General features: G+C 29.7%; 2 protein-coding genes across 2 annotated transcripts in view; one reads left to right on the forward strand and one right to left on the reverse strand.

Annotated features, from left to right (window-relative positions):
- The window catches only part of LOC107437036 (uncharacterized), a 364,659-nt gene that overhangs the window by 45,880 nt on the left and 292,334 nt on the right, over positions 1-26,445 (forward strand). The window lies entirely within an intron of this gene.
- Positions 1-26,445, reverse strand: part of pio (zona pellucida domain-containing protein piopio) — a 57,646-nt gene that overhangs the window by 15,265 nt on the left and 15,936 nt on the right. The window contains exons 3-4 of the mRNA XM_016048904.4: positions 10,393-10,429; positions 1,836-2,041 (exon numbers count right to left, since the gene is read on the reverse strand). Of these exons, the coding sequence (XP_015904390.3) occupies positions 1,836-1,955 (120 nt within the window). The 5' untranslated portion in view covers positions 1,956-2,041; positions 10,393-10,429. The remainder of the gene's footprint in view (positions 1-1,835; positions 2,042-10,392; positions 10,430-26,445) is intronic.

Below are 26,445 nucleotides of genomic sequence, written 5' to 3' on the forward strand. Positions count from 1 at the left end.
ACCTTGCGCACATCCATTTCGGGCCCATCCTTGGTAACTAACAAATCAAAACTCAGAATAACAAATTACTTCAGCAGTGCAGTAAGAACGACACTTTAAAACCCTCTTGTTACACTCAATTTGTGCTTTTGTTTTCATCTTTTGTTTTCATATTTTGTAATCTGGTAATCTTTCTGCGAAAACATTTTTAAATTATTCTTGAAAAATATCCGTCCATGTAAGTTGTTCTGATTTTGCTACTCGCTTTATAGTCCCCCTTTTTTAATGTTTTATCTTTTTATTTTATTTTATTATCTGTTTTTACGTGTTATTTTTACTTATTATTACTTTTTGTGATATATTTTATTTGTTGTTATTTTATAAAATTTTTTTTGAGTGCTCCTCACACTATTGTATTAATATATTTTGCTTTGGCTTTATTGATACAATATCAGAAAGCACTCTGTTTTGCGGATATAATCGTGTGGGCTGAAGAAAAGATTATATCTTTTTTTTACGGCTTTTTTTCCGGTTTTTTAATTAACATTTAATCTTTTTCTTTCTTTCTTTTTTTTTTTTTTTTAATAAAATGCTGTTAGTTATTTTTTTACTTATTATTTCCCACCCCCTTTTTTTTCATATGTCTATAATTTTTCTTTGTTTTATTCTTCATTTTGAACTTATATATATATATATATATATATATATATATATATCAGTCAAACCCCGCTATAGTGAACCTATCCGTTACGCAGGCAATTTCACTGATGGTTCCCAAACTCCTCCCTTTTATTACATTATATTCATATAAATGACTGAAAAATATTATGTAGTAACAAAAAATGTGTTATTTTTCATTACTCTTCGTCTTGCGTACAAAAATTTTTTTGTAATCTTTAGCTGATGAGCAATTCTCAACATCAGATATGGAAACACTTCCCGACTCTCAGATAACTTTTCCTGAATTTCTGTTATTCCGCTTTTTGAACCTGTCTAACCTGCCATTCGAGCACATTAAAGTAGTTTCTATAGATGGTTTTAAAAATCGGTATATGTATTTATTTTGAAATAGAAATTTCAAAATTATTTGCAAAGAAAATGGGGGGGGGGGGAAATAAGTCGAAGACAGAAAAAAGTTCATTATATCCAACATCCTCACTTTTTTGGTTCACTATATCCACTAAAAATAACATTATACGTGTATAGCAAGGTACGGGACCGAGCATTTCGTTCACTATATCCGGGAGTTCACTATAAAACGTGTCCACTATAGCGGGGTTTGACTGTATATATATATATATATATATATATATATATATATATATATATATATATATATATATATATATATATGTCAACCCAACATATTAGAGATCAAACTATTTTATAAATAAATTTTTCCCTGAAAATGAAATACAAAGTTTAGATTTATAAATAAAAGAAATGTGCAGTCTTGTGTGTGTCAGAAGTTTTTAAATTCCTTTTGAATTGTTAATACCCATATCGTATTAGTGTTTAACAAAAATTCAATTATGAATATATTTTTTAAAATAAGCAAAAAATTTTGAAGTGCACTTTTGAGAGTATCCAATGTCTCATCGTTTTCAGTGTAAAAATGCAATGTGATAAAAATTGATTTTAAGATATGTTCCGCTTTTCTTCAAAAGAGAATCGCTTTCTTTTTTAAGTTTCTAAGTAGTTCAACGTTTTGTTGATTGACAAGAACAACCATCCAAATAAAGAATGCGAAAGAAGTTAAACAATTTGAGACAAGTACACATAAACATTCTATAGTTTTGGTTCTATATGAGGAAGGAATTGTCCAAGTAGAGAATGAAAGAAGGAGTGACACTCACCACGTCGTGGCTCATGGTGTTGCAGGACCTGAGTGGAAGCTTGTAAGATATCTTTGAGCCGGCATGCTCATATTCTGTGAGACAGGATGAGTTCTTGGAGAGTCCCTTAGGATAGATCATCCCATTGAAATCGTCGTGTGTTGTGACGCTCACAATTATGTTGTTACTGTTACACTCGATGTCCACATTCGATATCTCAGCACCCACTGAAAACACAAATGTGCTTTTTTTTAAAAAAATAAATGAAAACATTCGTTCTAAAAATTGTTTTTAGATAGAATGCTAGTATTTTCAACTTCTTTGATGATACTTTCTTCCGACGAATTTAGATTTTTGTCGGAGAAATAGGGCCCGAATAATTTACTAGACAGAAAAGCGTTTAACATTTTGAAATCCTTGAACATATTTCGCATCACATCTCTGTAAATATTCTAAGCAAATAAAGACAGAAACATTTTACACTCATGGGTAAAGTTTGTTTACAAAATGATATTTTTTCGCGCATTTTGTTTAGTAATTATTTATCATTTCAAACAATATTTTTCTCAAAAACTTGAAATTTAAGGGATTAAAGAATGTCTGACTAAAACATGCGTGGAAATAACGTAGTTTTACGTGACAAAAATACACGATTTGAAAGAAATCTGTGGAATATATCATTAAAAATAAAATTTTTAAAAAGCGGTATTTATGAATTTTCATTTTTCTAGAAATTAAATATAGAAGTTTTTGTAATTTTTTTAATCAGTAACTACTTTACTAATTTTTTCAAGACTTAAATTTTGTTATATAAAGTGAAATGAATTTAGTTTTAAAAATTTTTACAATTTACAATCAAATTCTTTTAGCCCTTAATAAATTTAATAATAAAAAAATAATTATTTAAAGTCATTTTTTAATTGAAATTACTTTTGATTAATTGAGATTAATTGAAATTATTTATTGCGTGAAATTATTTTTTTATAAATAAGTTTTATAATTATGTGAATAAAATAATAGTTCCATCAGACAAATAGCAAAATACTCGAATTATAAATCTAATAAAAACTTTCAACTGTTTTTCGGTTTTGTAATTGGTTCCCTATCTTCCACATTGTGTCTGCATCTTATATTTTTAAAGGATTCTTAAAAGAAAAAGAATGAGGTGCAAGGTGAGTGTTTGTGACTGCAATTTAAGAATAATTCTAATTATTGAATCGAAAACTTCTCATGATGATTCAACTGCTGAATATAAAAAGGAACCCTTTTGCGTACCACGCTCAATATAAAATTAAAGAATGATTCTATTTAAAGACACATTTCTTCTAACAATCGATTGTTTGAAAAGACATCTCTGGAGGAAAATCATCACGAAATTTATTCATTGGAATGCATAGAAGGAAAGAACCGTTACTTCAAAATCATATGTGGTTATCAGAATGCAGGTGACATGAAACGAGAATATTAAAAGAAGAAAAAAAGATTTTCAGGCAAAAAAAGGTTGTCTTTGCGTTTGTTTATATTTAATACTTTGTGAATCCCTGTCAGTAAGATAACTAAAATAAAGAACATTTTTATATAAGAACAACTTTAAGAACAACTTTAATATAATATATCACTGTTAGAATTTTTTTAGAAAAATATTAAAATAACAGTTTAGTTGTTATTTTACAATATTTAATCAAAATAGTAAAATAACCATAAAAAAGATGATATTCTAACTGTTAAGAGAAAAGTTGTTCTCTGACTATTCTCTCCTAATATGGTTAAATAAACAGACTTTTTATCCGCAAAGCGCACCCAATAGGAATCGAACTCACGTTCTCCTGAAGCTGTAAGTTAAGCAATGTCATTAAGACTGCGCATTTGTGAGTTGAAATCGAAGGAAACATTCATCCTCTGCTGCCATGTAGTCTCAGTCGTTCAGAAAAATTTATGTTACTTTTGAAATTAAATGTTATTTAAACCAGTCTTGCTCCAAACATTACCTAAACTTCCACGAAATTCATCAATTGTCTTCTAAATGACCTTCGAAGGGAAACTTGTAACAAATCACTGACAGTTTATTTCATTATGAGTGATTCGTCAGATTGTTATCATACTTCGGGATGAAGAGTTTGTCTTCAAATGGTTGATTGCAGAAAGGGAAGTCATTCAACCATAAAACGACAGCCCCATTCTTAAACTCGGCATATGAAATGAAAAATGGCGACCGCAACAAGGAGAGTGAACAGTCGACCGAATTAATCAACCGTTGGAGAGAGTTCAAGTCTATTAAATGTCAACATTCGAATGGGAGTTCGAGAGTTTTCAGACTCTTGAAAGCAGCCATTTAACTTTCACCCCTTCAAGATACTGTCGAAAACATAAAAAAAGAGAAATCACAATAGAATAGAAATGATAAAAAATGAAGACTGAAAAAAAAAAATCTTCTGAAAACAGAATTGCCCGTTCGTGGGATCAATTTTTTTCTTCATATATTAAATATAAGTAATTTTGGGTAGGTATTTCGTGTTCACTCCAGTAACAGTATTTGATTTGATTGGGTTGTTAAAGTGACATTGGAACAAAAATGAATAGACTATTGCCGATGGTTTGAGATTCGACCCAAAATGATTTTCCGAAGGGATGCACTACTCAACACTATCATAATTTAGAATGAAGGGAAATGGTGTTAATCATCACCTGGCCTGCACCACACTCCTCGAACGCCTTTCAGGCTCTGTAAGCGTCATCCAATCAAAAGCCAGCAGTGGTCATCACAGACTCAACCCCTCATGCAGATTGGGTGTTAACATTATTTGACACTTTATATACAGAGGATCTATTCGAGACTATTTAAATATATTTAAGAGATCCACAGCAGTTCATTTCTGGACATTAAATTCTTGAGAGAGAGAATATTGAGGTAAGAAAAAGATTTTCTCCCTTTGGCAAAATCAGTTTAATCTTAAAATTTAAATACTTCCATTTACAACATTATTAGAATCGATTTTGAGGGAGAAAAGTAATTAATATTTCATTTCATTTGCAGAGATTTTAAAAAAAAAAGAGCTCTTTGGACATTTTTGTTTCGATTCATAACTCATAAACCAAATTCAATGTTATAGTACCTTTCATTTAGTAAAAAAAAAAAAAAAAAAAAAAAAAAAAAAAAGAATAGAAAGAATGTTGCTTTTTTTAATGTTTCGAATCTTCAAAGGCAAAAATAAACTGTTTTAAGTGTTTCCCGATGTATATGTGTTTGAAGCATTATCCTTCAAAAGATTGACGTTTTGAATTTCATAAAGAAGGAACACCCGTTACGTGGTTTAGTGGGTGGGGGTCAATGACATGTCACGGGGTCGCGCACCAACACTTTTAAGAATCGTGCCTCGGGGACACTAAAGATAGAAGGACTGAATTGTCCTCACGCGTGTATTTCCGCTTCCGGAAGAAATATCTTTCTTTAAAGCATTTTATAGTTGTTCCTCATTTTAAAAACATTATAATTCGATGGCATGAATCCATTCCAGATGGTCTTTTTTTTCATAACTCCTCATATGAAAAAAAACAACAACTATTGATAGAGAATCTGTGAAAATAAATCAAATCATGGATAGTAACAATCATGTATATTACGGTAAATGAGAATAGTTGGTTATTATTAATACTAACCGGTCAATATTACTAATAATCAAATAAACAGGTTAAAGTGAATAATTTAAGCGAATTTATCACGTTAAACGGTTATTATTAATAATAACCAATAAAATTGGGTCATTCTTTCGCGTTTTTTTTCTCCTCACTTTAACCAAAAGTAGCGGTTAATATTAATTCTGACCGGTTAGTATTGATCATAACCGGATTTATCTCTTTAACCGTAACTTACCGTACGTAATACCAGTTCTAACCGAAAAGACGATCTAATCCATTTCTTCGTAGAGGAGACCCAGTGTGGACAGTTCTTAAAAATTTGCCGAAACTGCTTTCAAATCATTAGTCTAAATAAGTCCAGTATTTTTTTCTTACTAAAATTTAAGTGTTTAGCTTCATTTTGATTGATACATAGGTTGATTTGGATGTATAGTTATTTATTAAAAAATAGTCAACTCTCCCCGTTTTATGGAGAAATTTTACCTGAATATTTTAAGTAGAAGCAAATATCACTCTTTGATAATTTATTTTTGATGTCAAACCATGTCAAACGTCTGAATTTAATAAATTAAACTACGTTTTTTGGTCTAATAAGAGGGTCATTCTTGTTTCTTATTTTGTAATATTTATTTTAATCGGTCAGCAAATTCTTCTCAAAATTTTCCTTTTCGAAGATGAGTAGGCTAGATTCGTCTTCTGATAGAGTGCTGGTATCATTGATAGGTAAAATTGGAAACTTTTTCAAACTTACAGTTAACTGTACTGATGATAGTGTATGTAAATATAGTATTAGGGTTCCTGCAGTTCTTTGAAAACTTTTAATAGTGGTAATGACTAAGCTCGATCATTTAATAAATTTACGATCGAAACTACTTTGCAAAGAAAACATATCTGCATGAGTACTGAAGACTCTAAACACTAAAGTGATATCTTAAGAAAGGAAATTTCTGCAAGCATTACAATAAATTTACTACCACTTCTACTAATCTTGCCAGCCATTACTTCTATCATTATTTGCTCATTAAAGAAAGGCAAATCAATACTAAAATAATCATATCCTATTGTTAAAAACGATGAATGAAAAATAAGATATTATTTTTATTTGTTACATAATTATTAAGTTTTGCGTTGAGGCAGCAAGTTAAAGTGTTATCTCAACACAGAAGAATTGAAAGAATATTAATCAGTTTTAAATATCGATTTTATTTCATTTTAATGCAGTTTCTATCTGTATTCTGTAATCACATTTTATTTCATCGCTTCGGTCTCAATTGAGGAGAAATGAAGTAAGGAACAGATTGATGCCTACTCATACAAAACCGAGTTAAATAGAGAATATTAGCCCGTATAGACATTTTAATAATTTATGCTCTCTTTCCTTATCAAAATTTGTATACATTTAAAGAGTATTTGAACGGAAACTCATGTGAATTTGTGGAATAAAAATTTTAACGCGTTACTGTCTGATCTCTATTTGTACAATTCAAAAAATGTCAAATCACATTGCAAAAAAATGTTCTATCCAGTGGTGAATTGTTGAATACCCTATTCATAGTAAGTGGTAAAAGAGTTGCATCATCTCACGGAATGGATTTTGGGCGTAAGGGAGAAACATGCCAATTTCCTCCCACCCACGTGCAACTTTCTACTTTGAAGAGGGCGCTTAACAATTTGTAAATGGGTAAGAAAAAAAAAGAGATTTTTTTGAGATGTCAGGCTGAAAGCCATCTTATACTGTATAATTGTCATGGAAAATGCTTCCCGACAACATTTGAAGTATTGAGAATGAATCGAAATAATTCTCGTCTTTTCCAAACAAATCCTGCCCCCGAAAAATGTAAAACTGTCCCACAGATATATTTTAATGCTCATTATGAATTTCACAGTTTTCTGACTGATTGAATTGTAATAAAAATGGTTAGTTTCGGAGAAAATCCAATTTATTGTATCAAAAATCAAATATTAAAAGCGTGACTTTTACTTTCACTTAAAATGCTCATGAAAAAAATATCGCCTCTAAACGGAAAAAAACTAGCACTTGTGTATTTATAAGACTTGACTTTATATATTACTATTTACTGAAGACTATTCTGTATTTTTAGATTTGTCCCGTATTGCACTTACTTTAACAATAGATTAAAGAATTAGTTTTAAGACGTGTCCATACTTGTCTCGTGTCAAGAGGCTTCTCTGGACAGCTAAAAAAAAAGTTGTATCATCCTCTCAAATCAGCTTTTGTATAAGACCAAACCAAAATGTCCCAAAAGAAGATAAACGCTTTAATAAAACAAAATTCTTTCTATATAAAAAATAAATTTATATAAATAAAATACATGAAACCATTTTTTATTTTTAGATAATTATATATTAAAATTCTATCTATATATTTGTATAGATACACAGACGAATCACTCCTTGGTAATAATAGGTTAAATGATTCCCATCAGTGTGCGGTCAAATACTATCGCATTACGCAAATTCTTTGAAAAATCTTTCAAAATATATAAATTATTATTCCTTCATTCTTTTTGCTGTGAATAGAAAGCCAATTTTTAAAGAAAACATTAAATCGTGAAGTCTTTTTTTTTTTAATGAAAAAACAATTTGGAATCTTACTAGGTTTTGAAAAAACATGACGGTCTTTTCGCTTGATAAATAAAGGGTTAGGATACCTATTGTACTCCATTCTTTCCGTCAAATATGAATTTAAAAAAAAGGAAGCATTTTATTTTATTTTTATTTCTTCAACTGAAGGCGGTGTATCAATAAAGGACGAAAAACTCTCTTCATATGGGGTCATATCATCTAAATTTTCAACATCTTTTTTTTTTGTCTAAGAATTAAAATAATAAGTTCTTTCAACGCACCGCTTAGTAATTTACTTCCAATGCACCTCCAAATAAACTGAGTGAGCTACCTTAGGATGCAGCACTTTTATTTAACCACTCACGTTCGGTACTTTTCTTATTTGATTTAATAAGTAGTATGAATCAAACAAAAAAAAAGAAAAAAAAAGGAGGAGAGAACTTCACACGGTGGTCACAAAAAAGAAACAAGAAATATTTCTTTTAAGGAATAACAATTCTTTTACGGATATATATATATATATATATATATATATATATATATATATATATATATATATATCCCAATTCTTTACCACTTCAGAAAATCTTTTGCAGAGTTTTTAAAGATTCGGTCACAGCAGAACATGAGAGGATTTGATCACCCATTATTAAGGATGATTGTATTGTTATTTACCGCACTTCGAATATTGTTTAATAGAGAGGATTTGTTACAGGATTAGTCACAGAGTGCATTTCGGACAATGACGTCACATCCTTCTGATGGATTTCTTTTAATGATCGGAAGATAGGACGAATGTAACGTTTATTATTAATCCTCTTTGGACATTTCCCAATTCAGAGTCCTTGATGTAAACATCCAAGACAGGCTTACAGCTCTCTTTGTCTTTTGGATCTGATAAGAAAACCTGTTTAAAGAAAATGTATTCTTCCTTTCAATGTCTTAAAGCCTTTCTTGTGTATGCCATTTGAAACAACGGATTTTTAATGAGGGAAGAGATTTCATTGTTTTAATGTCCTTTCCGTTTGAATATCCGCATTCAAAATAATCTCAAAAGAATATTTTATACGAAGGTTAAGCTTTTTGTCTGGCAATCAATGGAGACTTATGCAAATATTAGATACGTAAGAAAAATGCTTATATGTTATTATTTTTTCAATGTAACAGTAATTTTCTATATTTTTAAGTTTTGAAGTCATCTAGGGTCGAAATTTAGTTGACGAAATCTGTAACTTTTTACCTATTAAATAAATAAATGTCAGTTCTCTTCCTCATCGAGTTTAAATCTTTAAAACAAGCTTGTCATAGAATAAATAAATAATATTTTCTGTCGAAAATATAGCTTATTTTGTTGGCAAGTGTTATGGTATTAAACATCGGGTGAAAGTGATAATATTATCCTGTGATATAAAAATCGTTCAAAAATTTCCGTTCGGGCGAGATGTTTGAAAAATTAATTTTTCTCATATGTTTAATTTAGCCTGTGGATGCTGCTGTTTATTTCTCCAAATATTTTAAAGATAATGATATGAGTGATGTTTGCTAACTTATAGCTCTTTCTGATTATCTAGTTTCAATTAATCTAGTTTTTAATTAATTAATTATTTTATACATGTTCTTTTTTATGTTATTTCAGGTAACCTCAAAGATCAATAAAGATAACATGTAAGAGCTAAGTCACAAAATTAATATTCCTAAAGTTATATAAAACCACGGATGTACGAATGTACTGCTAAGAAACTAAAATATTTTAAATCTACTATAATTGGGTACCTGCAACTTGAAAAGAAGTACGCTAAAATCAGCTGGTTGAGTATAAACAAAATGTCACAGAAAAGTTACAGGTCGTAGGCTTGGTTTCTTATCACGCAGAATCTATTTTTGGACCAGATTTAATGAATGAATCCTGGTATAAGTAAATGCCACGATTCAGCAGTCAATCAGGTTCAACAGCTACGCGCGTTTGCAGTTAACCAATTGAATTTGCACTATATACTAAAGGTCTATTTTAAGTGTATAATTGTCAAAAAAAAAAAATACTCTGAGTGTTCTAAAATAGTTATTCAGTCCAAAATAAGGTGTATTTATGGATATTTTGAGCAATATGTTTTGTAATGTATTTTAAAGAATCATGTTTGCTTCCGTTATTTTTTTTTCTCTTAGAGCCTAAGAATGTGTCGATATTCGCCAGATAAATTGGAAAAAGAAGCTTCGGTTCATCCTGAGTCTTTTTTGTTTCGGTCACATTTTACTTTCTTAAAAAAAAAAAAAACGAATGGCTGTTAAGGACATTTTAAAGCGGGCGAACGTGAATGGAAGAATAATTAAAACATTCAGATTAGAAAAGAAATCTTACCTCCATGAAGAACGTGGTTAGCTGATGATATTTTTATCTGAAAAATAAAATACAATTACTTAAAGACTAAAAAAATAGAAAATTTTATTAACTGCAAGCATTGGCTAATGAATTAAAAACATATGAGATTTTCTATTAAATGCGTGCTCGTTTGCGTCCCGCAGTGGACTGATCGTTAAGACACGGTTCCCAGCAGATCACCGAAGTCAAGCATCGCTGACTACGGTCAGTGTGCGGGTGGGTGACTACTTGGATCAGTCTGCGTAGGGACCGAGGGTGTGCGGTATTGGTCCTCGTTAAGCTGTGCTACCGTAAAGTGCTCGACTTCGCGCGCAGGTCGTCGGGCTACCGAAGCGGGGGTGCCATCCCCTCCGCAGTGGATCAAAATTGTGATGGCATGCCTTCGGTTCATCCTCCGGGATGTTTCCCAGACCGTCGCCAATAGCCCATTGTGCAGCTCTAGTGCGACGTAAATTAACAACAACAACAACAGCGTGCTCGTTTACAAAACCTGTCTGTAACGTTGGTGAAATATCAACCACAAAGTAAGCTGTTTACGATAAACGCAGTAAAATGCAGAAAATGTCAGATCTTTGATCATTTGAGTGTTGATATTTGTAATTACAAACAAATAAAGCATACCTTGTGATCAAATAACAGATTTTGAAAAAATAAATTTAAAAAAATGAGCTCCAACTTTGGAAATTTTTAAAAGTGGTCTAGAACGACTTAATAAATTGCTTTTATTATCAACCAAAATATGTTTCTAACTTAAAGGAAATACAATTAGATGTTAAAATTGAATTTCAATTCTTTAAATTAAGGCCTTTAAAATTTTTTCAACAGGCCCATGAAACATTTCTCCCCATTTTTTCAACCTAATGAATGTAATGAATTATAACTTTTGACTGCTATAGTGGGAATATTTTTCCACCCATCAAAAACAAGCAATCTATTCGTGTTTTAGCATAATAAAGTTTTGATGAGTCATGAATGTTTTACTTTCTGAATACAAGTTTGAAATGAAATTACCTATTACTTTAACTCTTTTACTTTCTGTTACCACCAGGCTTCGTAGTGGTTCGAAATAAGAAACAGAGCAAGAAGTCAGGACAAAATCAGCACTTTTTTTGGGCAATAGACTTTTATTTTAGACTATTTTTAAGAAGGGGTAACGAAGGGCTAAAAAATAGTGTACACGAAAATTTTGTTTTATGCGGCACATTTCTTTAATTACTCCACAACATTTAAGAAAACAAGGGAAACACCGAACGTATTCAAATGAAAAATCAAGATTTAAGCCGTTGATTAAAAATATTTTAATATAAGGTACGATTTAGCTTAGGCATAGATAGGGGGAGAAACCTGAGAACACGAATTTTCTTGACTTCGCAAATAGATTCCCTCAATCTAAAGTTAAATCGAAATAAATTTAAAAGAAACTGAGAATTATAGTTAATGTCATGCAATAATATGTAACTTGAAAACTAATATAATATGATCTCCGTATTAAAAATAAATGCATACAAGTACCAATACTTAAATTAAATGGACGTTTAAAAGAACTTTCGATTTTGCAATGTAGGAAATTTATAAGAAAAACAATGCTTTGACTGCAATTTAATGGTCAAAAGAAAAAATTAGCTCAAAATATGACTAAATGTTAATAATTCATCTTTAACATCATTTTCCAAATTATAATCGGGCATATTAGGCAACAAATTTCGACAGCAAAAATACGAAAACTGAAACAAAATTATAAGTCTGATGATTAGTAATTAATGAACGGTCTCAAAGTTCAAACCATCGTAGGTTTACGAATTTTTAGAATTATTAACTTTTATCATTCTTAAATAAAATATAAAAATGCATTCATTTTAAAGTGCAATAAAACTATACTATCAGTGATTAATGAGTATGTTACTGCGAATGACCGAAATTGGCAGTTGTTGACTTCCACAGGTGAATGTTGACAATCACATAATCACTTTGGTAAAAGTCCGAAATACGTACTAGGTCAAGTTAAGTGCCATTGCCCTGTATGCCCTACATCTATGTTTTTTTTTTTAAAGGTCAAGTGCTCAGTGTGCATGTAACCGGCACTCTAAACACCGATGTTTCTCCTAATCTATCCTCCTCAGCAGATATTAAATTATCGAATAAATATAATAATATCAAAGAAAAATTAATATCAAATCGGATATAACAATATTTCGGACATTCACCTAAGTGACTATGTGAGGGTTGACATTCACCGGTGGAAGTCGACATTCTCTTGATTTCGCTCATTCACTGTAACAAGTATTTTCACAAATTAATTAAAGAAAATGATAATAATCATTATAAGGATTGATTGCAATCTGAAAAAAAAGAGTGCAATACGACTTTATTAGTTCACATTTTTAGATGGTGCAAACTTATGGTAAAAACCAGGAATTCTTTTTTTAAACAAAAATTTGGCAAATTCTAAGGCATCGAGGAACAAAAAACTTATGTCAAGGAAAAATAAATTTATAAAAAAGTTCGTCTGTTAGAAAACGCCTGTAAATGAAATCCCCATAAACAACTTCAATAATCACAGATTATTTTAGATAATAGTTCGTTTATAACAGACAAATTTAAATCATTATAAATAAACTTAAGGTAGAAAACAATTTAGTACAAAGGATGGTTTTAATTAAGAAAATTTATGTTCTAATACTTATTGAGCAATAATTTGTTCTCTTGAGAAAAATAAAGGGTTTTTTCTGCTCTTAGTTTGAAGTACGTTTAGGATTTCACTTTTTGAATCGATCTTATTTCTTTTAACTAAAAAAATTCCTTTTAAATCGCATGTTTAGTCGAAATGGTATGTTCTGAACAAACAAAAAATTCTGAAATATCAAGACAACCTTTTCTCTGATACCAATTTTTATGGATTTTTCGAAAGATTCTATTTTTACATTGAAAGTGATAGCATAACGTAAGCTCTTTAACTTAATTAAAAAAGATTTTAACGACCACTACAGAATAAATAAATGTTAGTGAGTTGAAGCTTAGGTGAAGTATTAAAATGCACTTTCGCAGTATCGTTTTTGGAGAGAGGTGTGCTGATGGTTTTAAGTCGAAATAAATGTTTTAATCGCAATTATAAGTAATCATTTTAATTGAAATCGTGTTTTATAACTACAGCTAAATATTCTTGTATTTCTACATAAATATGACAAATTGCTATCAATGATCATCATTACTTGTCATCGAGACTACAATAGTAATCGTAAATTACGATTGTCTGTAACCATGATTAAAAACAATAGAATACTGTATCATCCATTATTGCAGTCGTTTCTACAACTGTAGTAATTCCATGGCTGCAAACCCTCATGGATTTTCCGCATTTATCTTTAAAATGGTTATAAAATTTAGAAACTTTTTTTTAATTATTCGGTTTTTAAATTAAATTTAAAATGATTTTGACCACAGTAAAGGTACAAGTAAATAAATAAATCACATCTGAATTACCGGAGTTAGATAAATGCAAGTTATATTAAACGATAGTGTGTTTAAGATCTGTCCACCACACCATCATTTTACTTGAGGAAATTCATTGAGTGTACAAATTTGCCGGTATGGTTATAGGATTCAGGAGCCGCGGTTTTTTTCGCTCCCGCCATTCTAATCTCTCTTTGAGATTCTACCTTCAGGTTAATAATATTATAAAAATGAAAGTAAATACACTTTTGCATCTTGAAAGAAAGTACCCGCCCTGAAGCAACTCATTATTCAAATTAGTTTTTCGTGTGCAGGATTTTTGGCGCTCTTCCTAGGGGCAAGGACGATTGGGATTTGACCTTGGAGGTCAATTACACTTTGGTTAATGAAATGGCTTTTTTTAAAAAAATACTATTTCTGCGAATTGGCTCGAACCGCATTTCGTGGTCTTCTACATAACAACAGTTAATGGAAGGTTTTTGTAGCTACTGAGAAAGACATTTCAACCAACTTCATTGAACTCGAAGTATTTAATTAAAAGAGTTCTGACAACGCAGGTTTATATGTATGCGTTGTGGTCGTCGTACGTTGCCGAAAATTGGCAATTCTCGCTTCGACGGTGCTACTACGCTCGTATTTTATTAATTAAGCCATTTTTTAAAAAAAAATATTTAGTTTATTCTATGAGCGATAGATTGAACTGAGTAAACATAAAACTAAATGTCATTAATAATAAAACTTATAATTTTAAATATTATAACTTATTCCAAAATTACATTTATAATGAATGTTTAGTTGAACTACGGATATTATAAATTTTATAGAGAACTTTCCGATCCATTTGTTCACAAAAAAAAGAAAAAACACACAGATGAATTCAAAACATCCGTGTATTTAAAACATATGAGCCGTATGCTCATTCTTTATTTTCATTTTGATGTTTTCAAGACAGTTTAAAGACGGAAAGTATTAAAGGGAACATGAAATGAAATAAAAAAACAAAGAGTCGGGAATTGTATAAACAACAATAAGAAAAGGCGTGTAAAACAACATATAAATAAAGTGAAAAGAGAATCATGAGTTGTAATTTAGTAAGATTAGTTCCAACTTTAATTCTAGTTTCTTTCTTTTTATTTTGCATTAAGAAACTTTACAAATATGCAGAAACTCTTAAATGAGAAATTTAATTTTAAACTTTCTCGATAGTTAAAAAGCATAGAGATTGCAAAAATAATTTCTATCATGCGGCCTGTCTTTACTTTACTTTATTTACAAAAATTGGGCACCTGGGGCGCGTAGCGTACCTATCCCATACATCTAGAAGTTTACAAAAATTTATAGTAATAACATTTTGAATTTAGCACTCGATGTGGTGGCTAATAGAAAAACAAGCACTTTGCTTGAGTAAATATAACATTTGAATATCTGATTCATTGAATCTGAGTTGTCACATATCGACATTTACTACAGAACTACAGAAACTAATAGTGATTATAAATATAATCATAATTTGACATGCATATATATATATATACATAATTTGACATAAATAAATATTAACATAAATTGATATATATTTCATTAATTAAGTTTCTATTTTTAAACTGGTACATGTTTAACTATTAAATATATTGAAAGTCTAAAATTTAGAGTTCAATGTTGATGTGAAAAGTCCTGAAATGGAAACATCACTGAGCTAGAGAAGTCTCCCTTTGGATCCACTGTAAAAAGCACTTCTTCATTTTTTAGATTGTCTTTTACAAAGTGTCATACCGGGAGAGTTCTATCCCCGTAAGTACGCTCTCTTTTTTAAAAGAAAGTGGTAGGGATTTTACCTTTTGACTTCAAGATCAAAAAAGAGATAGCACAAAAAAGAAGGATGTAACGGGGAGATCCATTTAAGGGTAAGATTATATTATTTACCCTAATTTAAGAGTGTTCAGTTCAGACTCTTCTCCCCTTCAGGAGATTTAAGGGTAAATCTCTCTTATTTTTATTATAATGGCACCTTCTGCATACCTTCTCGAACAGAATTTTATGCTAACTGACTTCGTATTGTAAGTAACTATCAACAAAAATGGATAATCAGCGTTAAATATTAACATCATAAAAAAGCATTCATCACAGTTAGAAGAAGTATTTAACTTCACAATTCAATTAGCATTTTTGTAAGAAACTAATAGTGATTATTTTAGGAACAGTTACGATAAAGAAAAAGTATAATATATGAACTATTGAAAAATATATTTGACAAAACTTGCGTACTTCTAAGAAGAAAAAAATTCTACATTCCCTCTGGATTATATACTTATTACACGAAACTGTAATTAAAATTATTAAAACTTGGTTTAAATTAAAAACTGCGAGAAGATCACCAAATGTTAATCGATTCGGTTGAATTAAACATGAGTTTTAAGATATTCAATAATTATTTTACCATCTTGTTCATTCTATACCTGCCAACTCCAAATGCTAGATAACAATTGTAGGAGGAAATGCTTCATTATTTTGACAGAAACTAAACACACCGTAGTCTGATTATTACGCTTTTACGAAAATGTTGAGTGTGTGAACATACATTCGTGGTCCAAATATTTTTAAATTAAAATAACTCATTGAAAATATGAAGAGGAAGATTCAATTTTGCAACCATTTTAAAGATAAAAATAAAATCTTACGAAAAATTCGTAAAAGTTATCTACTACGTCATTCTGTAGTGAGCTACATTTAATGTTAAGTGCGCGAAAATGTGTAGCAGTAAATTCAAAGAACGAGTAAGCCGGCAATATGGAATAGAGAGTTTAAATGGACAATTTTATAAATTTGCTAAAAAAGCGTATTAACTATTGTTTTAAACATATCAAGTATTGTTTTTTGTTAAAATTCGTGATGTATACTTTTTGAACAACAAAAAAGTTGATTCAGGGATTTGAAAGATATATAACGTAGCTGATTCATAAATTAAGTTCTGAAAATTAAAATTTTCCTAAACAATTACTTACAAATCAATGAAGCATTATCGATATAATTATTCTATTTCAATCTATTCAAAGCTAATCTATAAATACCAAGAAACTCTTCTCAGTTTCGTTACAGACAGTCAAGTATTCAAATCCATGCATATTCTTTTATAATTGAAGAAACTCAAAAACTAATTAATAATTTTAAAACAAGTTAGGAAAGAGAAAATAAGTTCGTTCTTACATCTGTATCACAAACTTTATGAGAAGATATTAATGATTTTGTTTTTAGTATTATAATAACGGCAATGGATAATTTGTTTTTTAAAATAATTTAACACATATTTTAAAAGGAATAACATAGCAATTTGATAAGAATAGTTTTTATTTAAATATAAAATAGAAATGAAACGTTCAGCAAGGAAAAAAATTAGAATTATTTGAAATTATTTTTACCAATGCAGTATAAATATTATGAGCTCCTCTAAGTAAAATTGCAGATCAAATTAGTTTCTTAATTTTTTCAATTAATTAAATTTTGCATTTGTTCGTAATGGAACACTGCGTAGTTAATTATTCATTTTTGAATTTCCTACCAAAAAATATATTAGTTCGAGAGTTTCGTGAGAAATTCCTTGATTATATACTCATGAAAAATCTACATTTATTAAAAAAGGTAAATTATGGAAATAGGTAATTACAGCCTTAATTTTTTTCATGGGATTTAATAATGTGAAAAATATCGTAAATTATATTAAGGTATATAGACTACTCCAGCACCCCAGAGCCCGAAGTCAAGGAAACTGAGATGGGCACAGAACGCTTTGGCCCTCTATGGGCTATGTGCCACTGAGTTGTGTTTATATATACTAACTAATAAGTAACTAGTAAGTAATAGACTTACTAAAAATTATCAGTTGATATTGTTTTATCGACTAAATTCTTGAAATTCGTACGAATTACTTTTTTAAACACTCGTCAGCTTCACTAGTTGAGGTGAAAAATATTTATACTTATTTGTAATTCTTGAATTAAGATATACAAAATTATTTCTCAATGAGAAAGTTATGGAAGAATTAAAAAAACGCGAATAATAATTTAACTATATTTATTAATTCGAATAACATGTACTTTAAAGTTATGAATTGTTTATTTGAAGTTAAAAAACTTTTCTCAAAATATCCTAAACTTTTGCCCAATAGGTTAAACTCCTGTGATAAAAATATACGAATGAAAGCTGAATAATCGATGTTGTAAATATTTATTCCATTTTTTTCTTCCAAAAAGTGATTTTTCCATTAAGAGAAGTCAACGTTAGTTTTAAATTTCGCTTACAAATTTCGCTCACTTCGGAAATTCCAGTTACAATCTCAAAATCATTTCATGACATCGAAAAAGTTTTTTTTTCTACCTACTATTATCGCCAAATATAAGTAATATCGTCCCTCCTTTTCCGTCACGTTATGAGTGGATAATTCAGACAAGTGTTGGTTTAAAAGTGAGTGTGATTTTACCATTGCGAGAGCAGTCTACTTATATTATTAGTCCATGGTCTCTCATAAAAGCCTTCCATTCTCTCTGAGAAGCTGTGGAGACCCGCTGTGTGGAGTCCCCAAAGGGGAAAAAAATTGATAGCAAATGAACAAAAAGATTAAGTATTCTAAAATGCTGTTGTTCACACCTAAAGGCTCTTGGAAGTTGTGTACCCAGTGATTTATATCATGTCTTACAGATAACTCCTGGTTTATAGACTTTGTAAGAAGGTTTCCAAGCGCCTATAGGTGTGAACACATCGCATTTTAGAATACTTAATCTTTTTATTCTTCGAACAATATAAATACTAAACATTTTTCTTCTCATACATAACATGTTGTATTTTTTTCCCTAAATTTCTTTTGCATTGTATACTCGTTTAAAAAGACTCATCATTCACAAAAAGCGTACAAGTTAATAGTCTCTCTTTTATATATTTTATTTCTTTTTTTCTATCCACCCTGCAGAATGAGAGTCGATAAAAAAGGCTAGTTTTCGAGTAAAAGGGGATTAGCTCTCTCTCTCGAGACTCTTCTTCTTCTTGCTTATTACAATCGCCAGGTTCATTCAACCCACCTAACAACAAAAAAAGGTGCATTCAATGCAGGCCAAACCCTAATTCTTGGCAAAAATAAAAAGGTTGAATTTGATTCCCAAATTGCGAATTCTTCGCTGTTCAATGAATAATCAAAAGTTTCCAGGAAAAGCTTATTTCATTTTGTTCTAAATATTTTTAAAACTCTTATTTTTTGGGGGTCGTTTAATTTCTCATTTTCTCCGAAACGTTAAAATTCATAAACAAGTAAAAAGAGAAAATGATGCGATTATAAATGTTTTTTAGGTCAATTTTTTGTACGTTTATACACATACCCTCCCAGAAACTAAATTTTCGAAATTTAAGAAAATATATTAGCTAAGGCGAAGTATTAATAATGAAATGAATTTTAGAAGTGAAGGAATTTTCATCCACTACTAAATATATATAATTTAAACAGAAAAAGTCATTATTTTTTTCCACTTAGTTCAGTATTACTTCATTTGCATTCCATAACCTCATCGAAGCACCACAAAGATCAAGCTAAAGACGAATGGGAAAAGGGCCGCAAGCGGCCCCAGGTGCCCAGATGTTTTATACACTTTAAGTTTAGTTCACTATCACTGAAAGCCATATTTAACAGAACATCTTCAATGTTGGAGGGTGTGGTTTAAAACAGAATTTTAATTGAAGATTTAAAAGTTTAATTTATTATTTTGATTCAAAGGTAAGAATAGAACGGCGCTTATCTGTGCTATCCAAAATAAAAGATTAAAAAAAAAAAGATAAATTGGTGAATGGTGCTTTTTGACGCTCATTTAAAAAATAAATAATAAATAAAAGTTAAAAAATAAAATAAAAATTAAAGTTATGGTGATTAAACTTGCAGAAAAAAACTTTTAATTGTGTAGGATGCATCTTAATATGCTGAAAAATATGGACCGGATTTAAAAATGGATTAATATTTAAATATTTTTAAACTTCTTTTAAATCTGTCCATCCATTGTGACGAGATTTTTGTCACATAAAAGAAAAATATCATTTTCTTTTTTGTGAAGGGGATTATATTTTTTGGGAGAGAGGATGTTCCACTGTCAAGAAAACTGGAATGGAGCGCCTCTGAGTTTAGTGTTTTAGAATTCTTAGTGAATTCCAATTTTACCAAACAATATGACCGTTAACATTAAATATGCGTCATGTCTCCAAACTAAATATTTCATTTATTTATTTTAAATTTTTCTACAGAAACGCTCGTCTTTGACTCTTGATAATCGAAAATTGCTTTTGATAAAGGGCAGTTTGTTTGCAAAAAACTAATTTTATGAATTTCTGATGTTTCCATTTTTAAAGAACGCAACACCGAGGTAGAAATTAATCATTGCTATTTCATTCACTTGAAGATAAATGAATTCGTATGTTCCCCTAGTTTAATAAATACATACAGTTAATGTGTTAAACCTTGATAAAAATATTTCAATAGAACATGTAAATATCCTCATTGGTAGACAGATAATGGGTTAGAATCCACTTGCCATCGGGCTTATCGTGGAGGTTTTCTTATATTTCCTAAAAATGTAACGCAAATGCGTATTAGCTCTATCAAAACGTCCTCCACGAAGACTAACTTGTCCGACAGTTCCCCTGTCTTCTGGGTTGGGTTTAAATTACAAGGCTAAGGAGTTGAACATTGATATTCGTAAACTCAGAATGGGTCGATTGCTCAACGCCGGTTATAAAATAAAATATGAAATAGAAAGAAATAATTAAATAAAATATATGCCAAACTTGAAAACGGTTTTCCGCGCTTGAAAAAAAAAGAAAAGAGGGTGCCTGTCCTTATAGAAATTTTGAGTTTAAGCTTGTTACATGTCTATTCTTTAATTATTTTCAATCACAATAAATTCGATGTCCATCTCCCCACTTCGAAGACTCCTACCCAGTGCGCGTGGGTGTACCAAGGCCGCCTGCAGAGCTCACCTTCTCTATATCAAACCAGTTTAAGGAACTCCCACTTTCCAAATGACGTTTCACAAAGTTGACTTCATTAACCTATTTTATCAGAACGTTTTAAAGATATAAATTGTGGTGGTATAATTGTTTCATTATTACAGGTGTTTTCGCCATCACGTCACTCTATTTTGATTTAATGTATATATTTAAAGAGGAAGTTTTAACTTTTTAAGCCTCAAATGGTACGATATTATGTGTTCCTTTTTATTTATTTATTTTTGTAGTGAAAACAGATACATGAGAGACAGAGGTCCTGACCAAGATTTTTCAGCCCACTTCAAAATCTCACTGCCAATCAGCTTATAGTCACATATTTTCTATATTTTTTATTTTAACGATAGACTTTTATTGGTTTTAGGTGGTCGAAAATTTTATGCTTTATACCATGTGATTTTTGTTGTAATAACTCCGGCTAAAAAAAAAATGCTTTTATCCGCCAAACCAGTTCGAACAAGACCTAATGATTTTGTTGCAAAGTGCTGTATAAATTAAACTAAGCGTGCTTAAATTTTTTCTTTCGCTGCCACTTTAAAAGAGTTAGAATGTAATCAAGAAACCAAAATTCTTACACGACTAATAATCACAGTTGTGATAAATGAAATCTTCTTGTTGCCCATACTCAGCTAATGTTTAATGCTGTTTCGAAATTAAATGCATCATTAAAATGAACTATTAAACATCTAATGACTGCTTTATTACGTAGATTTAGTAGGCTTTTTTTTTTTCTCAAACCGTTGATGATCTGTCACCAATTCTGGCGTCCATTACATAGACTGATCTTTATGTCTTTATCAATTTTTATTCATTAGTTTCCCAGATAGCTCAGATTGTCACAGTGACGTTGACGTTTTGATGAAGTCGAAAACGATCATAACAGTCACAGGTGTGATTGCTGGGACCGTTTTCGACTATTAATTGTTTTTAAAATAGATGTATATTACTTACAATTTCTTTAAGATTCATGCTAAAAAATTTAAATTTTGCATAACTTTTATATCTACTAACAGTCTTGATATGATTTATCTTATTTAAAACTATTATTGCCGAGGGAGAAAAATAACACAATTTTTATGTGAACAATTCCATAAACTAAGCATTTTTGTAATCTTTTTATAACCTTTTAACTTTAAATAAAATGCCTTATTCTATTTTGCGTACATTTGAACTAATATTGATTCTGTTTGCACTACACAGATATTTTTCGAGAAAAAATGTCGATAAAGTTTCAATAGAATATTATGTATTTTGCATTAAAGTATATACAGTATTCAGTTACTATTAGATATCATAAATTATACGGGTTTCAAATGCATATAATAATTTGTGTAAAATTACAAATTTAATTTTACAATTTATAAAAATGAGAATAGAGATAGTCAATAAGATAAAATAAGATTAGTAACAAAAAATACATCTAATTGATATTTTATTGAATAAAAGCAAATGATTTTAAAACAAGCCAGTTTCTTTTTGTTCTTTTGACGATTATTGACTGAGTGCAGCTGTTAATTCTATCTCATAATTGAACATTTAAAAAAGAAATTTTACTATATAAAATTTTTTCATTTTTGTTGAGTACGTCTTATATGTTAAAACACTTCGGCTCTATGTTTTCTACTAGCTATTCAATGTTTTTAGTTACGGTTGAATTTTTTCCATGAGTTTAATTGTTTGGTGGAAAGTGCGATGCCAAAGCAATGCAAAATGATGGTGAGCTTTCGTGTTGGTGGTGATTTCGAAATCTAAAACTGATTATTCAGCTTAGCCAATTCCATTTTATTCTGAATTAAAAGTTTATGTTCGATGACACAAGAAAGAAATAATATCATGTAAAAGGGGTGATTCTTTATTTTGTTTTCTTGAAGATAATTGAGATTGAATTGATTTTAATTAGGTTCGGTTTTTATTCACTTTCAAAATGTATTAAGTTGAAGTTTCATTGCTAAACGGTTCTTTCGCTTTTAAATACTTTTTGAGTGAAAATTTTCGATTGTTATTTCATTGTGATCGCATTTTCTTTAGTTTTATCTTCATTTCTGTGATGATTCAGGAATATATATATATATATATATATATATATATATATATATATATATATATATATATATATATATATATATATATATATATATATATATATATATATATCAGGAATATATATATACATATATATATATATATATATATATATATATATATATATATATATATATATATATATATATATATATATATATATATATATATATATATATATATATATATATATATACAGAGAGATAGGGGGGAGGAGAGATCATTAAGAATGAAAAGAAGCAGATGAAATTTCAAAGAAAATGTAAGTAATATTGATCGATAAATGTAAATGTTATTCAACTCTGTGATTGCACTTTTCATTATTTTGGAGGAATAATGTATTTTCTAAATTTAATAGATAAGCTGAAGTCAAGTGTTGTAAAAATAAAACACACTACACACAATTATACATCGCGTATTAATATAAAGAAATACATTTTTAGTACTTATCATTAATGATTTTTAAAATTGAACCATGCGTATCATATCGTATTATTGAAATATATACCTTTTGGCATAATTTTGAAATATTTTAAGTCTATCAATCCCTGGAAACACTAAAATGTGTTCAAGTTGGCACAAAATGCTTTAAGAATTAAATTTAAAACTTAGGTTTGCTACGAATATTCGGTTTAGCCAAATAATAAAATAAGACCGAATAGTTCGATGATTACGAACCCATACATTTTTAATCAATTCAATTGATACATTTTAAACAATATTAATTATTGCAAATATTTATTATTTTTTTTATTATTTTATTTAATGATGATCAAAAAATGTTGAATTGTGAGGTACATAATTTTTTTCCGTCTTTTTAAACTATGCAATTTTGCGAGGCAAAATACAAAATTTGCACTAATTTGGTTTAATAGTTCATGAGAAATCGAATTTTAAATATCTGATTTTTTTTAACTTCAATTTCTTAGGATTTATTCAACCGATTTTGTTCAAACTTTATATTTTATCATGTAAAATTATATGCTTTAAAATTATGTAAAAATTTGTATACTTTACAATTCAAACTTTGGCTTGGCGACCTTCATTTAATAAAATATTAAAAAATACTAAATATTTACTAAAAGTTATTTTTTGCATTGTCCAAACTTTGGAGGAGATGATGAACCTGCAGGGACTATATTTGCCTGACTGCGGCTACCCCTTATGTTTCGGGGGTCAGAAATCCAAATCTGTCGAATAAAAGGCATTTTTATTCAAAGAAAGTACATTTTTGTGTCTGTTTTCGTAACTTGAAATATTGTTTACATCGATTATTTGGCATATTTCAGGTCATCCTTTTGAGCCATTAAGATTGAGTTCGAGAACGTAAAGATCCGATCATTAGATCAAAAGTTATTCAGGGTGTTCCTTATTTTTGGCTCACTGTACATGAAAAATATAAGGAATGAGTGGTACTTATAATTTCAATTAAATTAAATTAAAAATGAATCCCTTTCACTCTAGGAGAAATAGGGACATATTTTCGATAAATGTATTTCTTTTCTAATAGAATTTTAAAATAGTGAAGAAAAAAAAAACATTGCTTCATGAGTCAGACAGCTTAACATATAATGCTGTACGTGTTCTTTCATTTTAATAATAAATTTAAAAAATGAATTATACTCTTCGATAATAGCGTACAAAATGTTTTAATTTACAAATAAAATAATAAAGCTGTTCAAATTATTACTCATAAAAGCATCTTTTAAAGACAAATATACTATTACTGATAACTAAACACCCACCAACTAAAACTCATAAATTAATGAATATCACTTAAAGTGAGAATGGATTATATGAAATCATTCAAAGCTTTTTTTTTTATAATATATTTCAATACTTAAAGCCCGGATATTATTTTTGTTAAGTTTAAAAAAATTAAATTTGCTAGCAATGTTTTTTTCAGTAAAAATTGTATGAATACATCAACAAAATCAAGGCTTAAATTGAATGACTTATTCTCAGCCGATTATTCGATAATCGATCAAAATACTGTCCCCCAAATAACACCGTTACCAGATTTCAACAAAAATGCGACAGTCACGGAGACTCATTTGTGACATCACATGTGACCTCTGTGACGTAAATGCGACGATTTTTGAAAGTTACTATGTCCGCTTTTGGTAACGTCTTCTAGATGTCAACATGAGACATTCAGTTGTTGCAATGACCTCACCATGCGACGACTCATTCACATCTCTACATGGTCACATTGTTACGAAACTGCGACATAATTACGTCTCAACACGATCACCGAGGGACGAAGATGTGACGCATTCATGTTTCAACTGAGTCACCATGTGACAAAATTGTGACATTTGCGTCACCGTGTGACTAAGCTGAGGTGGGAATGTGTAACATTCTTGTCACGCGGTGACGTCACTGTGACAGTTATATGTGACATTAATTCCTCATGTTGACATCAGAATATGACGTCCCCAAAAGCGGAAAAACAGCCTTCAAAAACCATCGCATCGATGTCGCAGAGGTCACATGTGACTTCACAAATCTTCATGACTGTCGTATTTTTGTTGCAATTTGGTATCATTTTTCACACAACCAGGTCGTTGAAACAAAGACTTAACTTAAAAAATTTAACTTAAAAAAAATTTTTTTTTTCGTATTTATATTGAAAGGAAGCATTTTTGACAAATAATTCATAAACAACAACAGTGCTGTCTGTATCTCGGAAAACAGAAAAAAAAAGCTGGTAATTTTCAGCATGTTTTTGCAAGCACCCTGATTGCCAGGACACATATCGACAGTTTTATTAGATAAGAAACATCCCGGTACTTAGATAATAACTTTTAATAAATCTCGGTAGCAAAGGTTCCTAATTTCTCTCGAAAACAATCTAATAAATACATTTTTTTTCTGTTTTCCGGGGCACAAACTGCCTTGTGTACGAATTTCAGTATAAAAAATTACATTTTTCGCATATGTAGTGATTATAAAAATAATAAGATATAAGAATGTTATCTTTATTTAAAATATGAAAATATTAAATTGAAAATTTTTATTTTTGAAATATTATGTAAAAAAGTGCTGGGCTTAAATAAAATAAAATGATGGTTGATACGACGAACAACAATGTTCAAGAACCTTAATTTCAGCATTGACTGTGTCATATTTATTCTAATCAAGTTCATTCAATGGCTTCTCATTTAAAGAGTTGATAACAGTAAAAAACAAGATATATTCAAATGAGGCAGATGTTTTGTGTATAATTTAGGAACATGACTCAACTTCGGCTTCCGTTTAAAGACTCTGATGACGGAGGAAAAGGCAGGTGTTATTATGCATGTTAAAGAACTTTTGATTCCAATGAGCGCCATTTTCATTTCTAATGAATTTTGAGAAAGTATTATGTCTGATGGGAACGTGATAGTCGTCATAGATTTTTTTTTCTTTCGTTCTTTTTAATTTTTTTTTAATGTCTGATCCAGTGGTCGGAAAAACAACATTTTC

The sequence above is a fragment of the Parasteatoda tepidariorum genome, chromosome 4, assembly GCF_982258835.1.
Source record: "Parasteatoda tepidariorum strain Cologne lab strain chromosome 4, Ptep-v5.0, whole genome shotgun sequence".
Taxonomy (NCBI): Eukaryota; Metazoa; Arthropoda; class Arachnida; order Araneae; family Theridiidae; genus Parasteatoda; species Parasteatoda tepidariorum.